This window comes from Hylobates moloch, unplaced genomic scaffold (assembly GCF_009828535.3).
Source record: "Hylobates moloch isolate HMO894 unplaced genomic scaffold, HMol_V3 SCAFFOLD_1, whole genome shotgun sequence".
In the NCBI taxonomy this organism is placed as follows: Eukaryota; Metazoa; Chordata; class Mammalia; order Primates; family Hylobatidae; genus Hylobates; species Hylobates moloch.
Genome location: NW_026652276.1, coordinates 80,612,606 through 80,633,475, shown reverse-complemented (window position 1 = coordinate 80,633,475; position 20,870 = coordinate 80,612,606). Strand labels below are relative to the sequence as shown.

General features: G+C 38.5%; 1 protein-coding gene across 1 annotated transcript in view; it reads right to left on the bottom strand.

The window, feature by feature from the left end:
- Positions 1-1,382: 1,382 nt before the first annotated feature.
- Positions 1,383-20,870, bottom strand: part of DPP4 (dipeptidyl peptidase 4) — an 82,745-nt gene continuing 63,257 nt past the window's right edge. Inside the window, exons 21-26 of the mRNA XM_058435803.1 lie at positions 18,528-18,582; positions 17,849-17,948; positions 15,022-15,086; positions 4,552-4,624; positions 4,213-4,286; positions 1,383-2,632 (exon numbers count right to left, since the gene is read on the bottom strand). Coding sequence (XP_058291786.1) covers positions 2,531-2,632; positions 4,213-4,286; positions 4,552-4,624; positions 15,022-15,086; positions 17,849-17,948; positions 18,528-18,582 — 469 coding nt within the window. The 3' untranslated portion in view covers positions 1,383-2,530. The remainder of the gene's footprint in view (positions 2,633-4,212; positions 4,287-4,551; positions 4,625-15,021; positions 15,087-17,848; positions 17,949-18,527; positions 18,583-20,870) is intronic.

Sequence of the window (20,870 nt, the reverse complement as noted above, 5' to 3'; positions counted from 1 at the left end):
TCTATTTAATTTGCTTTTATGACTATTAATGCTGTCCAGGATGTGAACATATATTACTACCGCTTCTTGATACACAATTCTGCAAAGATTGATCCAGCTACTCACAATGATTGAACTGTATTAAGAAACAGAATTTTGACAAGAGTCCTACAGATTGTAAGGTCAGTTTGTGGTTCCAATGGAGGAGTGGGAGTTGAGATTTAATTAAGGTGAAGCTACTCAATGGCATGCTCTGAAGCTGTAGTTGAAGGTGGATTTCACAATCCTCTGTCCTTTCCTATGCATGACTCACCAGTCTCATGTTGAATTGGTAGATTTTTTTTTCCATTTCTTCCATTTTTAGGTTTTTATGCTGTAGCTCACCCTGTCTGTGAAAACTTTGTCTAGCAAATGGTCTGAAGCTAAGTTTAAGCTCATAAAGTCAAATTTTTAAAAATGAGGCTGTTTTGCAAATAATTGAAAAAAAAATGATGTTTTCTGTTATCTAGACATTGCTTTGCTAGGCCAAATTCAGCATTTAAAATTTATGCTTTCGGTCGGATGTGGTGGCTCACGCCTATAATCCCAGCACTTTGGAAGGCCAAGGCGGGTGGATCACCTGAGGTTAAGAGTTCGTGACCAGCCTAGCCAACAGGGCAAAAACCCGTCTCTACTAAAAATACAAAAATTAGCCAGGCGTGGTGGCATGCACCTGTAATCCCAGCTACTCAGGAGGCTGAGACAGAAGAATCATTTGAACCCAGTAGGCGGAGGTTACAGTGAGCTGAGATCGGAAGGAAACCAAAAAAAAACTTTCTTTTTTTTTTGTGTCAGATCATCGCATGATCTCCGCTCACTGCAAGCTCCACCTCCTGAGTTCACACCATTCTCCTGCCTCAGCCTCCTGAGTAGCTGGGACTACAGGCGCCTGCCATGATGCCCGGCTAATTTTTTGTATTTTTAGTAGAGATGGGGTTTCACTGTGTTAGCCAGGATGATCTCGATCTCCTGACCTCGTGATCTGCCCACCTCGGCCTCCCAATGTGCTGGGATTACAGGTGTGAGCCACCGTGCCCAGCCGCTTTCATTTTTATAGTAATGTCAACCACAAATAATTAGTCAACCACTTAAGTAATTGACTTGACTACTTCTTCTGAGCCATAAGAACTGCCAGAATGATATTTCTGATCTTATTTGTTCTTATATGAGTCTCATCATAGTTCCCTGGAATAAAATTATAAATTATGTCTGATATAAATAACTAAAATTCGTTTAGTTGATTTCTCAAAAGCTATATGTATTTATGATAAGAGAAATTGCATATTATTAGGCAAAAACCTATGAACTGTTTAGCTTAACACATTTTTATATATCTAATTTTTTACCAAAGCTGAACTCTTTCCATGTTTACAAGGTAGTCTGGGATTACTAACAAAATAAACAAAAGCCTCTCTAAATAATTGTGTCCATATGCCAGTGCAGTTTAGGTCTGATTCAAGACACAAGTCATTACTTCTGAAAAAATGAAGGCACATTTATTAAATGACTGGGAGAAATTCCATAGTATGTAGAATGGGAATAATAATACATACCATTCTATTTTATGTTCCATTTTTTAAAATGAGTCCAAGGAAGTTAAAACATTCTTTTAATTAAGACACTCAAAGAAATGAAATAAGAAAAATTGATGCAAGGACTCCTTCAAGTTAAGATTTGCGATACAAATATTTTCATCTTTTAACAGGGCAAGCTGATGTGTTCATGTCTGAGTTTCAAGCTGCCTCTTTCACTAGGAACATCAGTATTTTTTTTAAAAGCACATTTACAATGCTTTCGCATCACCCTTGCTGTGTTTTTGTAGCACCTATAGCCATAACTGGCACCTGGGGGCCTGCATTGCTGGCAGTTTCCCTTACATTTCTTTGGAGTCTTTTCAACTGCTGTGGTTTTACTTAGAAGTCAGTGCTTTGCATATTTGATTTCCTGAGACTGTTTGAATAGTCTTTCTCAGAAAACTGTGCCAGTCTGGCTGTGAACAGCTCTTCTCCGAGGGGAGCTGACAGTAGCCTGCTCGTGTTGGTATGCTTGGACTTGGGTTCCCAGCCATGCCCTGCTATCTTCTCTCCCTAATCCCTCTTATCCTGTCCCTGCCCTAGTGACATCACTGCCCTCATCTTGCCATCCCTTTAAAGAAAAGAACAACATTTGAACCAGTCCAGTTAGAAAAAGATTAAAATCCTGCTCAGAGAATCTATGCAAAGCCTCCATAAAAACAATTCCTATTTGTTGTTTCAGCAGCCTGATGCGGAAATGATTTTACACAATAAAACCCGACCGGATAATTCAAACTTCTGTAAGGTAATAATCTGTTGTGAAGACAGAAGTCCCTACTTAAGATGATAGGTATGAAATTTGGGAACAAAGGTAACCTTAAGCTTCTTGATTTGAGTGTATATTTTTAAGATCATCATCATCTTGACAGTGCAGGTTTGAGATAATGAAAACAAAAATGAGTTTTAATAAGCTTTAAATGGCATGGTGTTTTGTGGTGCTAAGGTAAAGAGAAACATTGTTTTATGAAGTGGCTCATGTGGGTATATATATGTTGGTGTGCTGTGCTGCTAGCGATTCCATGGTCTTCATCAGTATACCACTAGAGAGAGAGAGAAAAGAAGTTAGAATTAGGAAGTCAGTAGTCTTCTTAAAAAAAAAATACATAAATTCAAATGAGCTTTCACGAGCATACATGGTATAAAACAGTGTTTTAATTCCTGAAGCAGTTTATAAACTGAAACGGGGTCAAAGAGGGTGTCTAATTTTCCCCCAGACCTTTTCCAGGGCACGTTGTTCTGTCCTGCAGAAGTCTCTGATCCTCTTTTGCAGGTGCTGAGAGAACTCACTGTGAATTTGGCTTTATTGAATAGTGCTTTAAAGATATGTAAATTTTAATTAAAACACCCAATCCATTTCCAAATTTGACTCAAAGGGCACTTAGAAACACACCATGCATAGGAAGGAATGCTTATCCCATTAAGCCCACTTGTTTTAATTAAAGTGTTATCAAGTGTTAAATTTCTCTATACTCTAGTAAGATAAACTGTATTAAAATAAATGATTTTTTAAAGCAATGTTGCCTAATATATAGCACCTAGAAACTAGAAAAAATCTATTTCAATATTACATATATATGTTTAATAGAAGTGAAGTCAAAAGTCAGATGTATCATTTGTAAACACTTAGATTTTAAACTGGTGTTTTTAAAAATCTGTATATTTGACATTTATGTAAAAGGAATTTATGATCTGGGACAAAAATTTATCAATTCATACCTTGTTAAATAATTGAGAAGTCATTACTGGGCAAACATAAATTATGGAGACATAAGTTAACTTTAAAAAAAAGCTTAAAGTAGCATGTGACTTTCCTTTGAATAGTAGAAAAATAAACTTCAACCTCTTATAAAACACTGACCCAAAAGATAGCCAGTTTTTCTCAGTATCAAGTAACTGTCCCACTCCTATGCATTGGGCACCATTTGAACTGAGCACAGAGCAAATCATGTGTGTTAGAGGACACATAAATACATATACATACATACATACATACATTAAAAATACGTTTTTTTCCTTCACCTGAAAATCCCTAATGCAGAAAATGAATTTGACATAATACCCAGAAATATCCTCTGCATAGACAACAACAGCTCTAGCCATTCCTGACTTTATAAAACAATCCTAATTGTTTATCGCCTGTGGTTATTCGACAAAAGATCACCTTGTAATTGCAAAAACTGAAGCATGCTGATTATTAAGATCCCATTGTTGTTAGAATAGTTAGTAATACATACCAGACAGAAATGGATTTTCATATACGAGGTGGGCTATTATCATGCTGGTTTCACTTTAGAATTACTCTGCCACACATTTACTGAATAAGTGATTACTTTTGAATCAAAATAGGGAGAGACTGAACAATCACATGAACAGGAGAGCAGTGTCTTGATACTCCCAGCATATGCAATATTGTGCTTCTTAACCCCAAACTCGCTAATATTATTGAGCATTACTCTGTGCATGGCTCAAGGATACTACTCTTCTGACTTCACGTTGAAAAAAAATTTTCTTAATGTTTTTATTCTGTCCTGTCTCTGGCACTGCTAAAAGAATTAGCCCAGAAAGAGGAAACTAGACTCCACCAGCAACTTCCCTCCCCTTGCACAAAGTTTTTCTATACCATTGCCTGGAAATCCACTCCAGCATCGACCAGGGCTTTGGAGATCTGAGCTGACTGCTGAAAGTGAACGTTATCTGCAGGGAGAGAAAGGAAATGTAAAGTAGCTAATAGCCACTCCAGTTTTCTGGTACCAAGGGGTGGGAAAGGCACAAGAAGAAAGGGACTGTTTGAAGTTCTAGGACTCAGCATCCCATTTAGCCCAAGACAAGTGACTTGTGGAAAGCAACACTGTTTTATTGAAGTAAATGTAACAGTCTTGCCCCTCATGCTTTTGTTTTGTCAGTAGTGAAATTGCAAACCTGTCTGTGATACTAAAAAGTCTAATTAACTGAAACTCACCATCTGCTGTTCCATGAATAAGGAGGTACTCAACTTGTTTAAAATTTTCAGCTCTGCTCATGACTGTTGAATTCTGGAATTGGGAAAAAGAATGTCATTATTCAAAAAAGGATCTGCCATAAACTGATTTTTCACTTCAGTTTACAAAATAAAATGTTTTCAGCTGGGGCCCCCTTTGATACAAAATATAGCAAACCGATATTCAAGCAAATGCTGTCTCCATGCATGGCAGAATGCACAGCATGCCCTGTGCCTGGGAGACAGGACTGGAAGGGAGGATGCCACATCTTCCCTGAACATGCAGGAAGAGGGCACCTGCCACCCAGCCTGCATGCAAAACCCCTTGAGTCCCAGATCCCAGATTGGCTGTGTCCTATGCATTAGCACAGGGCAGAGTCTCATATTAGTAATGTATGTTCCATGGGCTTCTGCTGTAGTTCAGCCAAAAAGTGTATTGCCATGGCAACCATGTGTCACATGGTGCCATACATGCTACATTTCAAAGAGCCTGTACATAGCATTTGCAACTAAACATACTCTGCAATATGTCATGTGAACTTTGGTCCACATTGCTAAGCTCTGAATGAAAAGCAAATATTACCTCTTTGGGAACAGATGTTAAAAACCTAGGCAAATGTAACATATGGGAGGGGAAGGGGGTAAAAAAGATCAAAAGTGGCCTTAGAAAATCAGTGGGTTGTTGCTGTCTGCCTCATTCTGTCTATTAGAGGAGATACTATTAGATCAAGTCATACCCAAATTAGCCAAGGAAATAGGATAAAAAAAAAATTGGGAAGTCAGCTTTTTGAGACTGCTATGTGGCCTGAGCCAGGGCTCCTAGAATGAGGGTCAGGAGTCTTAGATGAAAAAGCCATTGAAAGCATCTAGAGCTGGTCATCTAGTTTGAATCTGAGGATATTTACAAAAGTTGGGATGAAGGTAAAAATGCCACAAAATACTGTAGTGCCTTTGGGAGGGGGTGAGCTAGAGTCCTGTCATATGTTGGGCAGGAAAGGGGCAGCAGCATCTCCATGGGTTTAAAAGCAGCCAGCTCGTCCTGCAGCATCTTGGTGAGTCAAATTCAACTTTATGAAAGCCAAGGTTTATATTTCACAGATATCTCTGTAGCTCATACCAGCTTATATTTTTGATGGGAACCTTGGTGGTCTGGCAGGAAAGGGATGGGGCTAAAGTAACATTGTTTGTATTCAAGTTCCAGTTTCAATATCAGTGAGCTATGCAACTGGAGATATGCTGCTCTTTGAGCTTTGATTTCTATAAAATTGGAATAGAGTAGTCCCCGCTTATTGGCAGTTTTGCTTTCTATGGTTTCAGTTACCTGCAGTATAGTACAATAAGATATTTCGAGAGAGAGAGACTACACTCAATTTTTATTACAGTTTGTCATTATAATTGTTCTATTTTATTATTAGCTATTGTTAATCTCTTATGGTGCCTAATTTATAAACTTTATCATAGGTATGTATATATGTAGAGGAAAAAAACCATAATGTATAAAGGACTCGGTACTATCCACAGTTTCAGGCATCCACTGGGGGTCTTGGAATGTATTCACCTTAAATAAGGGTGGGCTACCTGTAACTCCTCTTACTCCATCACAATAATAGGAACCAAGAGGCATAGCAAAAGCATTTTTGGGGGGTTAAATTTCTGATGCTGATGTGAGAATGCTTTAACAGTGTTTCTGGAAAAAAGACATTTTATCTACGACTTTCAGGACAGAGCCACCCAAAATGTTTCAGTCGACTGAATGTCCCAAGGTCATCCTGGCCTAGTAGGCTTAAACCAAATGCCCTTCCTCTTCTGTGCAGGCTGGTTCCCACTTGTTCTGACCATATTCCATTTCTCACCCAAATTGAGAATTTTACTCATGAACTCTCAGAATAAAAACCTGAGTGAGACTCCTTTTATTTTTGAGAAACTTTTTTGTCTGGTAAGATGTCTCAGATAAATACATCTAAATATAAATCCATCTGTCCATCCATCCCAACATCACCATTTATCCCTCCATTGATTTTTTTCATCTAGTCAATCAATATTTACTTATTATGTACTCCACTAAATGATAAGATCCACGAGAAAAAAAGATTTGTCTATATTATGCATTACTCTTAACATCTAATAGAATGCTAAATATTTATCAATTAAATGAGTAAATGAAATAAATTATCAAGCACTTGCAGTGTCCACTATATTTGGTCCTAGTTTTGCAGAATCAACTGTTATCAGCTGAGGTAGGCAGAATAAAATATGCTTATTCTGAAATGTATTGAGATATATTTTGCCCACTTTCTATCCATACACCATACCATTCATGATACTAGCTAACATTCAATTGAGCATTTACTCTGTGCCTGTCGCTGTGTTAAGCATCACATATAAATAAGGGTTTATAAAAGCACTGCTATATCTAATCCTTGCAATATTCGTGTAAAATAGGTCTAGAACAATTCTACTTTCTAGGTGGAGGCACCAAGACTCAGAAGGTGAGTAACCTGCACCCGGTCACAACTACAGCAAGTGTCAGAGCTGGACAAAGTCTGACAGCACGCCCTTTTTACTTGCTACATTGCACTGCGTCTCTACTAAAATTCCAAGCTGCTTATGATGTGATCTTCTGGCAAAGAAACAGTGTGAAATAAAATGTTAATTAACTGTCCTGGAATTTGAAGTGCACAATAATAGTGGGTATCCTTTGAGATCCTCCTAAGACCCATGCTTTCTCAGACTGCACTAATCAGAAGAGAGATTGCTCTGTACAGCCCTGGGTGATTTGGGAGGCATACTTTGTGACTATGCAAGTGACGTATACCCTAATGGGGCAATAGAATTCTGAGCAATTCTCTGTCCTTCAGAGAGGAAAGGGTCAAAATCAATCTCCCTAAAAGACAGTTTTGCGCAGCATTCAAAGCTGGAAACAAGAAAGGCTGAGGCTTGAGTACTGACCGTAAACATTAACCGCCTGAATTGCAGGCCAAGGTGCCCCCACGTGAGTCCTCTTTGGTGATCCTTTCCACTAGCCATGCTCTCAGCCTGCACTGACTTCCTCCCTCCTTGTTTCTCTCCAGATTAAATTTAGCTCTTTGCTCGCGGAAGACAGTCAACTTTAACACTCAGACCTGACCCAAATATACAACTGTGCCACCTCACCTCACCTCCAAAAGCCTCATGGGCCTGCCTTGCTTGGCAGCTTGAAAAGCAAAAGCTGCTCCTACAACCTCCCCGAGCCATGAAACTGAGAAATGTCATTGAAACATAGAGTAATAGTTAGGAGACATATAAATACGCAGGACAGTTAGCAAGGAATGTGATAACTACTGGAGTTTGGACCAAAACAGTTTCTGGCTGCCTTTTTTTTTCTTAAATGGAGTGAATACAGGCTGAAAGAAGACAATTTTTATAAACAAGTAAAACCCTGAGCCTAAGATAAATGTTGTGATGTACACACTGTAGCTGTGATGAACTAGACATGGTGAGAAATGCAACATACTGAGAAAAAGACGAAAACTGTGATAAAAGTGTCATGATGCAAATTGTTTTACATTAACAATATTACACTACAAAGAAAGAAAGACAAATACTTTAATGCAGCAAGAGAAAAATAAAACAAAAGCTTCCCCTGCAACTGCAAGATAAGTGTGCCATTTCAAATGCGCACTTCCCCTGCTCGCTGGGAGAAGCCTCCAGAGGGACCTCTCTGTGAGAGGGAGAGAGGCAGCCGAGAGACATACACCCACTTTAAGGCTCTCAGGCTACACAGAACATTTTTTCCCCCAGAAAAAGGCAGCTGTGTCACCTTGCCTCTGGAACCATTGATCATTCCCTACTCAACTGTGCACCCTGGCTTCTCAATTAACACCCTTTACAGTCCACTGTATGGCACACTTTAAGCTGTAAGGATAACATACAAAGCCAGAAAAAGAAATACAGGCATGAATTTAAGGTATGATTAATGATTAGAAAAAAATTAATTGTGCTATTTTAACCTACCAAAAGAGGATAATCCCTCTTTGCCTATCCATGGAAACAGAAATAAAAAAGGAAATGGATGACTAAGTTAGAAGCCGAATAGTCTATCACCAACTACTAAAAAGGAAACTCAGAGTGATAAATGGGCAAGGATGCAATGGTGGTGCAGTTGGCACTCTCCTGAGGCTAGAAACTTCCGGAGAGCCCCGCTGCCAGCAACAGCCTGGCAAGGAGAAGTGGGAAGGATCGGTCCAGTGGCAGTGCCGACTCCACAGCATCTCTGAGGAGCTTTTCCTTCAGTCCCCAAGAAGAACCATCTGTAGCTGCTTGTTGGATCATGCTGGTTCCTCAGTTACCTTCCAACAAATAAATCTTTGTATTTTTGAATTAAAAGAGAGAGCTGATAAGAGGAGGAGAGTACTATGAGAAACAGAAGGTATAACAATTTTTAAACTACCCCTAGTGCCATCTAGGAACCACAAGGACAATTTGCTTCCTTTAGATAATAATGGTGGCAGCTGCCATGTTTTGAAAGCTTCCTTCATGGCAGGCACAAGCACCTCATTTAATGATTTCAATAACCCTGTGAAGTAGGTCTGATTATCCCATTATGCAGATGAGGAAACTGAGATTCAGTAAGGTTAAGTAGCCTCCTCAAACTCATACTGCTGGTAAGTGGTTGAAACAGAAATTGAGGACATGTTGGCCCAACCCCAAAAGCCCATGTCCCTTACTGTTATATTCTACTGGCACTTGATATCACAACCAAACAACTCATCCCATTTATAAGATCTTATAGAAAGAGCACACAGTCATTGGGTCTAATGGACAGCAACCCAGCACCTCAGTAAGATATGACTTTGGGTTTAGTGGCCTGCTCTATGCATTCTCCTACTTGTAACCAAAGCTGCATAAATAATATTAAATGATGCCATTTTGGGAAGCACCATTAATATCACAACAGGGGCCACAGAAAATGTTTGAGAAAAGAATGAATTCAACTCACTAAAACAGATGTTTTTCTTATTTACATATATCAAACAACTGTACCCATGGGATGCCAAGGAGAGAGCTCCCATCAACCCCAGACAGGGGGCTCCACCTCAGGCCTCACCAAGCAACACTGGCTTCTTTAAAGATCACACAGCAGTCAACATTTTATCAGCACTCAACAAACAAGTTAAGGTTTGGCTTAAATCTGAAGGTCTCTCTCCCTTTGGCATATTCTGGGATAATAGAACAAATGTCAAATCAGTACAAGATGGCATATTTACAAAATTGCACCCTGTTTTGCATAACCTAACGATGCAGCAGTTCTTAAGGATTGAACATTTCAAATCTGCTAGCAGAAGACTGCCAAATCTATGACTGTTTCATACACTTGCCAAAAGCCTATCAAATTTTGAGCAAAATGCAAAATAAATCTCCTCTACAAGTTAAATCAGTCCCTTCTGTGTGTTCCAGGCTGCCCTCTTCTCTTGGCAACAAGGCTCAGGACTTGGGTCCTATTTCTCTTGCCCTTGATCTGATACTTCTCTCTGTGTGTATTCATAAATCCATCCCCTCCCCAGGCTTATGTCCTGTCTTCTTGGCCAGCATTTGGCCTGCTCTTCTCAGAGCCCTTCTTCTGTTATCCCTCAGTTCATTGGACCTGCTTCACACATTGCCAAAAAACGACTCTTCCTGCTATTCGCCTATTGTGCTGATCTGCCTTCCCCCAATACGTAACCTATTGAGAGCATCATGTTCATCCTCCCCATCTTCTGAAATCTTTCTCTAGTGATTCAGATAAGTGCCCTCTCTCCCTTTTCTAACCCTCAATATCAATATGTTGCATAACATTTTTGTCCCTCAGTTTCTGTGTCAGTAAAATAGAAACACAGTACTTATCTCAGAGGATCTGGAGGAGAATTAAACCTGATAACCCATGTAAAGAGCTTAGAATGATGACTTGCCATAGAAGCACTTAATAAATGAATGAAAACATGAATGAAATAAGTGAAACTAGACCCCCTCTGGATAGGGAGCAGAGAAGGGGAACCTCTAACTTCTTGGCCACTTCCCTTCCCCTCCCTACATGCTCCTAAGGTATAGAATTCCTGGTGTTTCATAGTCACAATTTGAAAACCACAAGTCTTTTTCATACGTATTGGCTACTTTGTCATATTCAAATTCATCTTTTATTACCTATTCTTTTTTATTTCTCTCCCAAAATACTGTTTTTTCTAACTGACAAAGAATAAACTTCCGAATGATTAAAACACCGGGCACCTCGAATGGGTGAATGAAAGTCTACCACATGTTAACATTTTTTACAAGTTTGACTAAAAGACCTGTGACTGACCACATGAGAGACCATTCCTCACTGTTAGGAGCCCACTCCGCAAGGTGTGGCTACAGCTGCTGTCTGCTGATTGACACTGGTTTTGAGGGTTGCCCCTTTGGATCTGATTCCTTTGCTCAAATCTGTCACCATTTCTGTCTGCTGGGACTGAGACATATTGCAGAAAAGATGTTTCTATAGAGCTATACTACCCTTTAGCTCAGATTTGTCACCCCTCCACTTTGGCTGCCCATTTAGAGCTTCCGGTATCAGCTCCTTGAGGTGGGGGGGATGAACATCTCCTTTCATCGTTGAGGTCTGGATATCCTTTAAAAGTGCTTCTCCCTCGCCTCTTGCCAGTAGTTGGATTATTATCTCCAAAAAGAGTCTTACGGAGTCACTGCTTGTGTCACGGCATTGGGTCTAGGCCTTAGTCTCAGGGTCCCCTAATCCACATGGCAGCTTTGAAAGAATGGGAAAGGGTGCTCCGTCTGGTTTGACACAGCCCTGGAGGTGTAGGCCTTAGAAAATGGAGTGTCGTCTGGCTTTCAGCAGGGCACAGGCTGAACAACTGCACATGGCATCCCCGCCTGTTCCATTCATGTATGCAAATGGCTCTTCTAATTCCCTTTCCTCAATGGTGGGTAGGACTTTGATTTAACGACATGTGCTTCTCTTGGTGATGTGGATTTCTCTAAATTCTTCCAAATCCAGATCAACAATCACCTAATAATAAAAAATCCTTTTCTTATTTGAGTTTTATTAAAAACTGCATTTTCTTCCAAAGGCTGTAATTCTGGCCACCGTATCAGTGGCTATTTAGCTGAAACATAGACTAAGATCAAGGCCTTACTTGTTATACACTTTGGTCATTCCTAATCCTCAGTGTACTGAAAAGAGTCACTGATCCAGACTAAACGTGAACTGCTTTAAAAATATTTCCTTCTAATCCACTGAAATGCACAGGGTGGTGAAATCCTCTAAGGAATTGTCTCCTTTGTCTTTTCAAAAAGGATGGGAGGAAGAGAGAAAGGGAGAGAAGGAAAAAGAGGGAGAGAGAGAGAGAAAGAGAGAGAGAGAGATAGAGAGATGAGGAGAGAGAGAGAGAGGAGAAAAGAAAAACAACCTGGGAAAGAAAAGTAAAAGATGGGGTCCAGAGGGGCAGCTGGGGCCTTGGAGGAAAATAGAATCTTTGAATGTATTCCTGCCAGAGACAAAAGCACAGGCTCATTTAAAAAACAAAGGAGGGCAGCTTTATTCTAAAGCCTGCTGTGCACCAAAAATAGGCACTTAGATTCAGTTCTCCACATAGATTCAGTTCTCCACATTTCGGAGGAAGCAACTTACCACGGTGGAGACAATTCAGTTAGTGCATTTGCCTCACTTGTATCCTGCCCACCTTAACTATCGCCCTCCCAAATAATTCCTCTTAGTAACACATTGGGAACCTTTAGCTCCCTGGTACTGGCAGTTTTAATGTGTCCATTGCCAGCAATGAATTTTGTGCCAAGAAAACCCGACTCCTGGCGTGGAAGGATTAAACAGTCCTCGGGTGCCATCTGTGCAGTGAAGTGAAAGAGTGACTTTGTGCACCCAGTGTGCGTGTGTTGCCATTGGCAGGAGGAAGTGACTTCTATTTACATGACTACCTCATGCAGCGAACACCTAAAGGTGGAGATGGAAATGGCCACCGCAGTCGGGGAAAGAGCTGGAGAAGAAGGGGATCTATGTGGGAACGAGGAGCCTATAGGAAAGACTGGAAATTTATGCAGGTTGAAATAGCAGACTACAACTAATTATCCTATCTCATTATATAGGAAGGGCTGGTTGAAGAGGAAATACCCCATTGGCTGATGTTATTTGAGGAAGTAGGGTAGGTGCCATGAACCTCCTTAGATGCCAAGGTTGGGCTTGATCTTGTGCTTCCAGTCTCCACTTTTTAGAATATAATTTTTTTAAATGAACGTTTTGGATTCATCATCCACCATGTTCAAGTGAGGGATTGGGATCCTAGGCAGTTACAACTCTAATGTTTCGGGAACTTTCAGAATCTTGTAGGAGAAAACTCTTTGACAATCAAATTTTAGTATTCTGGTTGGGTCGTTAACAAGAAAATTTGAACTAGAAAATGAAAACGGTGATGGGGAAATTCTTGTATAACAATGTTTCCCTTCAAAAATTTTTAAGTTAAATCAGGAAAGGTTTTGGGGTTTATACCTCCTAAAGGGGAAGGCAAAGAATACAGTGTTGACTAGCTTATACACCTTGAATAACTAACAGTACTGAAGAGGGGAAAATTCAGTACAAGATACCTATTAGTTCAAGGTGGAATAAAATGAGGATTCAGAGATATACAAGGAAACTATCAAAAGGGGATTCAAAAGGGGATGCTACTCCACTGAGAGGGCTGTGTAAGTTTCTGAATGGGTGGAGATGGAGGGGAAATGACACTCCATGTGGAAGGAGCAGCGGGCAAAGGCACAAAAGGGAAAGCCACAGAAACATTCAGAGAACAGCAAGCATTCCAGACAAAGTGGGCTACTATAGGAAGGGTGTCGAACACCTGGGTAAAGCGTGAGGACTGGGCTTAGTTGAGTACACAAGAAGGAACCATGAACATGTTGTGGGTGGGAGTTAATCTCCCAGCTCTGTGCACAATAGACTGGAGTGTGAGAAGACAAGATAAGGGGAGACAAATCGGGTTATTGTTATAAAAGGAGATAGGTTATGTGACAATAGCAATGTGGTTACGAAGAAGGAAATGAAGGTCTAAAGCAGCTTATGGGAGGTGGAGGAGAAAGAATGGGAAGAATTGAACCCTAAGTATTAAACGGGACCCTTAGCAGAAGTGGGGACAATCTAATTATGGGAGGTTGTAGGGGTAGATGATTTGTGCATCTCACTTTGCAGATTGTTACTTTTCTATCTTGACTGAGAAACAGACGTGAAAACCGTCATACAGCCACTAATACAAAAACATTGCTATCACAGCTCCCTGCACACACACACACACACACACACACACACACACACACCCCTTACTCATTAAGCTGAACGTAATTGGTAAAACTAAATTGTCTATACTTGTCTTGCAAAACTAGAAACTTTTGAGTTTTACTGTGTTTTGATCAGATGACTTCAGCATCCATAGTAATAGTGATGACATCTTACAAAAACATATGGATATTGCTCAGAGCAATGTATTAATACGAAGTCATGACACAGATGAGAAGAAATTGTGTTCTTAAGTTATTCTTATTGTTTTTCTTTCTCTTTAATTCACTGTCTTGGGAAGAATTGTGAACATTCTTTGAAAAATGTAAACATCATAAATGATTTACCTTGTCAGCTGTAAGTTTCAGGGTTTTAAAAAAAATTTTTTCAACCTAACATGACAAACAGAATCAGCAAAGTTTTGGAATGATCAAAGTGCCAGAAGGGTCCCGAGTACTTATGCTAGCACTTCCAGCTGCATCAATGTGGCACCAGAGACAATGCTCTGGCTTTGCCGTGGCATCCACACTAGCACATGGGGGCTGTCAATGATAGTTGCACCCACACCATATTTTAAATGCTATAGCCCATCTGCAGAGCAACCTGCCCACTGGTTCTTCCATCAGGCAACCAGCCTGTTGGATGCTATTCAGTGATTTAGGTTTAGGGCTTTTTAAGGGTACTGCCCAACTGTACCTACCTCTCACCTGCTTTACTTAAATCTTTGTGAAAAAAACTGTACATAATTGGCTATGAGTAAGAAAATTACAGTCTCGTATATACATCTTACTTATGATAACACTGTAAGAAATTTCAATATATAGCTAAAGGTTTAGAGAGTCTTCTAGGCTCTAAAGGAATATGTTGAATTTCTAATAGGTTTTCTAAACTGAAATTTTATAATTAAAGTAATTATCTGATGTTGCTTTGTATTTCTAAATGAATGCATATTGTGACCTATATAGCATACGATAAAGACTGTAATTATGCAGAATATAGTAGGGGAAGCTATTGGAGTATCTCTAAACCACCTGTGTTATTTCTTTTTAACAAGAATTTTGTTGGAAATAAAAATATATATTTTCTAGAATAGATACAGTTAAGAAGGTTCTTAAACCACTTATAAATAGGTTATAAAATAGGTATAGGTCCTCATCTCCTACCCTGTAATGGTCAAGGTTGTCTTCTGGAGTTGGGAGACCCATGTAACGTTCTGTGTACACTGAGTCTGTGAAAGAAAAAAAAGAAAAAAGAGTTTAATTCATACAATAACAACTTTTCTTGCTTTTAATGGGCCACTTCAGTGTTTCCATATGTCTTCACTTATGTATAGGAATATAGAGTTACTCTCAGAAGTATCTCTATGTGGTTATGAAGAAGGAAAAGGGTGGCTAAAGCACCTTATGGGAGGTAATTTTTTACTTGGCTTTCTAATATAGCCAGAGATGCTAATTCCCAGATCCCTGCGTACTCATACCTTTCCACACTCAGCCCTAACCCATTCTCACTTTTCCCTAATGATGGGGCAAAGGGAGATCAAACCAGATTATCTAAAATCCAATCAATAATCCACCTGCAGAAAAGTCAAATGTGAAGTGCTAAGGGGTAAGGGATCTTAACATTATCATATGACCCTCTCGAAGAATTTTAGTTAGGAAGTCACTTAATGCCTCAATTGTGTTGAAATTTTTTGGTTATAATACAAGTATGTGCCCTGATTTATGATCATCTATTTCCTTTTGGAGACCCCTAACAATGTTCAATTACTAGTTGCTGATTTAAATCATATTTTATTTTGGGGGTCAGGCTGGGATTCACTATAATAAAAATAAATAATTCAGTTATCATTTATTTGCTGTATATCCCCATATTGGCTCAGCTACTCCATCATAATGCAAGTTTAGCATTTGTTTTCTCTCATTTTGTGGTGAAGCCTCAATTTTTGTGGTATAACAGTTGAGCATTGTGAAACAGATTACATTAATATCTGTCTGCTGAAATGACATAAGCTCTTTTATCTATAAATATGGTTGAAAAACAGGTTGCATAATTGGTTTGGTTATTTTGGATAGTTAAACATATTTTGCCTGATTTAAAAAAATTAAATGATACATTATATATATTTGGCCTAAAGTATCAGTAAAAAAAATTATTGAGGCCAAATTGCAATAAAACCTTAAAAATCTGACATAACTGCTTTGAAAACTGCCTCCTTAAGTGACCAGATTCCAGTTAAAAAGTCTAAGAATTTTATCTTGCCACTGTGCCATCTAGGTTAGTGGCTTGAATCTCACTATAATTTTACAAGTATTTCAAAACTGATTTCATTAATTTTAAAAATGGATATATTATCTAAATTCAACATTCTAACACTTTTTGAGTGACTGGTATTGTAGATTAGAAACAACTAATGAGTGTTAGTTGCTCCATATGTATACTTTATGCCATTTCTATGAAAATCAAAATATTTTCCTCCAAAATTACTAACAGTGATATTTTATCATTTTGATTAACATGAATACTGACTATACATAATTTTATATATTTAAAGGACACTAATATAAAAATAGAATATTTTAAAAGACACTTTAAAATATAAGAACTTCATAAAATGCTCATATCTTTTTTAACTTTAGCACTTCAATATTAATATCTTAGGTTGTACGTTAGATGGGGAAACATGGCCTTTAAGGGTGAAACACGGCCTTTAAGGGTGAAACACATTTTCCCCTAGGTAGCTGCAGACTTTAATTCTGCTTGTCATAGAACACAATACTCCTTTCTTATTTATGCTAACCAGATTTATATGTATAAGAAGATCTGAAATTTTAAAAATAACATTTAAAAAATATTATGCATAACTGCATAATGCAATTGTAAACTTTTAAAAATACGCCTTGAAACACCATTTACGTATTCCTTTTGTCCCATCTTTGAATAAAATTGTTTAAATTTACACGTATATAAGAACTCTAGACAATTCCTATGTATTAGGTTGGTCTATATACATTAAATGACGTTTCTTCTCATTTCATATTTTTAAACTTACAAAGATTTACTCCATTATTTTATTGACCACTAGAGGTCTCCAAAAACAAGCCATCCAACAGAACAATTAATGTCAAGCAGAAAAATATTATGAAAACAAATTCATTGTGTGTAGATCAAATTATAACTATGCCCTCCAATTTTCTTAACAGAAAGATAGAAATGTATTTTTACATTGGTTTATCTTGACTGGGAGAGACTTTAAGAGACTTTCTCTGGGTACTACCATATTTCTGGATCTAAAATATTTAATAAGCTATTCATCATCAGCCATTCTTTTCTTACACTAGACAGAAGACTTGAGATGGGGTCAGAAGAGGTGCAGGAAAATCAATTACCTCCTTACCACTTCTGACTCCCCCCCTCCTCCCTCATCTTCCATCCCCTACTCCCTCCCCTTTGAGAATTGCAGTCTTAGAGGTGTATGATGCCTTATAAAATCATAGTCTCTCAATGACAAAGAGCATATTCTAGAGTAGCTTTCACCTATTAAGAGTGAAAAAAAACAACAACCCCCCAATGGGTATTTCCACTGTTCCTCCTCTCCTCTTCCCATCCAAAGCCCTACTTGTATTTGACATTTAATTGAAGGCAAAGAGATACATACTTCTCTCACTCTGCTAATATGTGTAACCCAAGAATCAAATCAGAGTAAAGATAAGGAATGATTTATCTGTAGAAATGTAGCATGGGGCTGTTTTGAAATTTGGAAAACAGAATTTGTTGATAAAAAACCAAACGTGTAATAAAATATACCACCCAGCCCTGCACAATAGCAGAATAAATGAGATCATCTTATTATAGGTATCCAAAAAGAACCTCTAAGATGAATCAGCCTATTATTCGCTGTAAAAACACTGAAACTCAGAAAGGAATGGCTTTGTTACTGGCATTTTGAGGTCAACACTCTGTATCTCTTTGTACCTGGCAGCAATTACATACCATAGTACTCCCACCGGGATACAGGCGCCACGGCTATTCCACACTTGAACACGCCACTTCCCGATCCCAGGACCATTGAGGTTACGTACCCTCCATATGACTAAGGAATGGAAACAGTTATTTTTATGGAGGTAAAAGAATAAGGACATATGGTAAGCGAGTCGCAGTTTCCACATTTCTCACATCTTTATATACTGTGCCTCTTTAGAGATAAAAAGCATGGTATAGGAGGCTTAAATTGGCCTTAATTGGACAGTATCTTTAAAGACTACACTTTCAGAGCCCTGATCCCTTTCTTGGTAGGTATACGGGGAAAACTATGGAAAATTTGCTGACCCTAGTGACTGCATGGTACCAATTATAGAAGATTTAAAAACAATAACATGAAATCTTTACTGACTGGTGCATAAGAAAAAGTCTCCCTCTTTCCTTCCCTTCCCTCTTCCCTCCCTCTTTCCCTCCTTCCTTCTTGCTCTTTCTACCTCACCTCCCTCGCTCATCATAATAAACAAAGGTGTAAGCCTAACTCAGTGGAGATTCTGCAGGGTTACTGCCCAGAGACCTAAGACTTGATAGATGTGATTTTCACCTCCAAATATGTATATACAAAAGATAAATTAACCTGCTCTGAGTGATATTCACTAACGAATGCATACAGATTCATCAGCCAACTACTCACCCAGCCCCAAATTGCAATTCGTTTGTTGTCCACAAATCCCATTTTTGAAAATTGTCTAAAACACATGGAAAACGTCCACAGATCAGTACTGCACTGTGTATAGAAAACTTAGATAAGGCACAAATGTGAAACCCTGCCATTTGTTCTCTGCTTCATTCTATTAGAGATTAAAAATTGCTGCCAGTAATCAAATAAACACCTGAGATAAATATCTGTCATTTTAACCTAAGATCCAGATGAACATGGTTTACTTTTGTTGGAGTTCATAAAAATTGTGTGTGTGTGTGGTGTGTGTGTGTGTGTGTGTGTGTGTGTGTGTGTGTGTATGATTCACAGAAAACAAATCCTGGCAGTTTTTTTCACAGCTTTATACAAAAATTTGCAGCCCAGATGCACTTTTCTTTACATAATTGAATTTAAATCTCTCCAGATGTTTTTCAGTTTGGGAGAGTCTGCCCCTGCAATGGAGAAAGACAAGGGCATGAAAAACTTCTGAGTAGGGCTTAGAAATGTCTCTGGGCCCCCTACCTGAGAACTTAAACACCATTCTCTAAATAAATCCCTTCTTATGCTGGGTGTTGATTAGTTAGCTCAGCACCATGCACTCAATAGAAATAAATTTTTCCTTGATGGATTAAGAACTCTTCTTCGCCACAAAACTGTGTTCAGAATTGGAATCCAGGTAAAGACATAAGAAAAATGTTTTATGCACCTATTTCTTAATATTAGCCTGATATCAAAAGAAATTATTTTTACTTAAAAATACCCGACAAATGGAACTCAAATTTTTAGCATTGTGGGTGGTTACAGATCTTTGCATTAACCTATCTTGATTTTGACAGTCTTTGTGTTTTCATGTAATGATATATGTCCTAGGTTGCCCTAAGTTAAGCAGTGTTAGAAAAAAATTAAACTAGTTTTCAACTCATCTTTTCCACGTAAACTTTGTAAAATTGAAGGAGGCAGACATACAGCAATGTGCAACAGATCATTCGTGTATAACTTGATCAACCTTTACAAAGTGAATGTATCCTTGAAATCGTGGCCTGTGCATATTATCAGAAGCCTCTAAGGCATTTCCCTCTTTGCAAAGGGACAAAAGGAAATGTTTTTCTTTTATTGAATTCCATAAAAATTTCACTGAATTTTTGCCTTGTTTTTATCTTTACATAAATTGGATCTTGTAGGATGTACACTTTTGTGTCCAGCTTCTTTCATTCAACAGTATATGCAATTCATCCATGTTGTTATGCTTAGCTCTCTTTAGTTGCTGCAATAGCGTGTTCCACTGTATAAACACACTATTTCTCATTACTTATTTAACTGGGGTTGTATATAGTAGATCCTCAATTTTGTAATTTTAGGACTTTTGTTGGTCAGATTTGAGAGACCCTGGAAACTATGCCCTCTGTCACAGAGGAGCAATCTGGATAGATACAAGTTTATTTTTAAAATATCAAAGCCTCACTCTTGAACAAATGTATCCCCTGTTTATTCCAAATCTCTATTTTTTAATTGTTAAGGAAAATAGCTAATCATTAACTTTAGTAAAAGAGAATTTCTTTCACTCAGGAATCCTTAATCAATTGTCATCTCCTCTCTCCATCTATTTCATCATTCATGGATCCTTCTGCATTTCCTAGTCTATGATTTCATAACATTATTTTCAACCACCCTCCCTATTATGCTTCCCCAGACATCCATGCTGTTGGTTACAGAAACTCAAAGTTACATTTCCCACATATCAGTTGAATGTAGTTAAATATGAGAGTCGGAATGAGACTGGATTCAAATCCTGATTCATCTTGGCAAGCTACCTAACCTAATAGTCTCTATTTATTTAATTAAAATATGGGGTAAGAACACCCACCTCTCAGGGCTTCAGCGACAATGCCTGCAGGTAAAGCACTTCCCATGTAACATGCATCTTATGAGTAACCATCATTCATTGTTAACATCTCTTGAGCCAGATCACATCTAGTTATAGTCCCATAAGTGAAGAGCACAAGAATGAGATGTGGTTCATACTTAACAGAGCCCTTATTCATAGTACCGATGATGGTTGTGCTCTACAATTTTCACAAAATAGCAGAGTCGCCCTCATCCAGACTGTAGGAGCTACTCCTAGGACTTCATAGTTGTCACTGCCTATGATGTAAATGTACACTGAAGTCCTCTCTTTATCCTTGACTGTGAAGGAATGGGCTTGGCCTGTTTAGTCAGATGTTTACTAGGGTACATTTATCCCTCAGTTTGTCCCCGAGTCTGATGAATTTTGAGTTGCTGTTCTTAGAAGGTGGTAGGACATATACCAACTCCCTTTCTAGAATCTCATACAGAGAG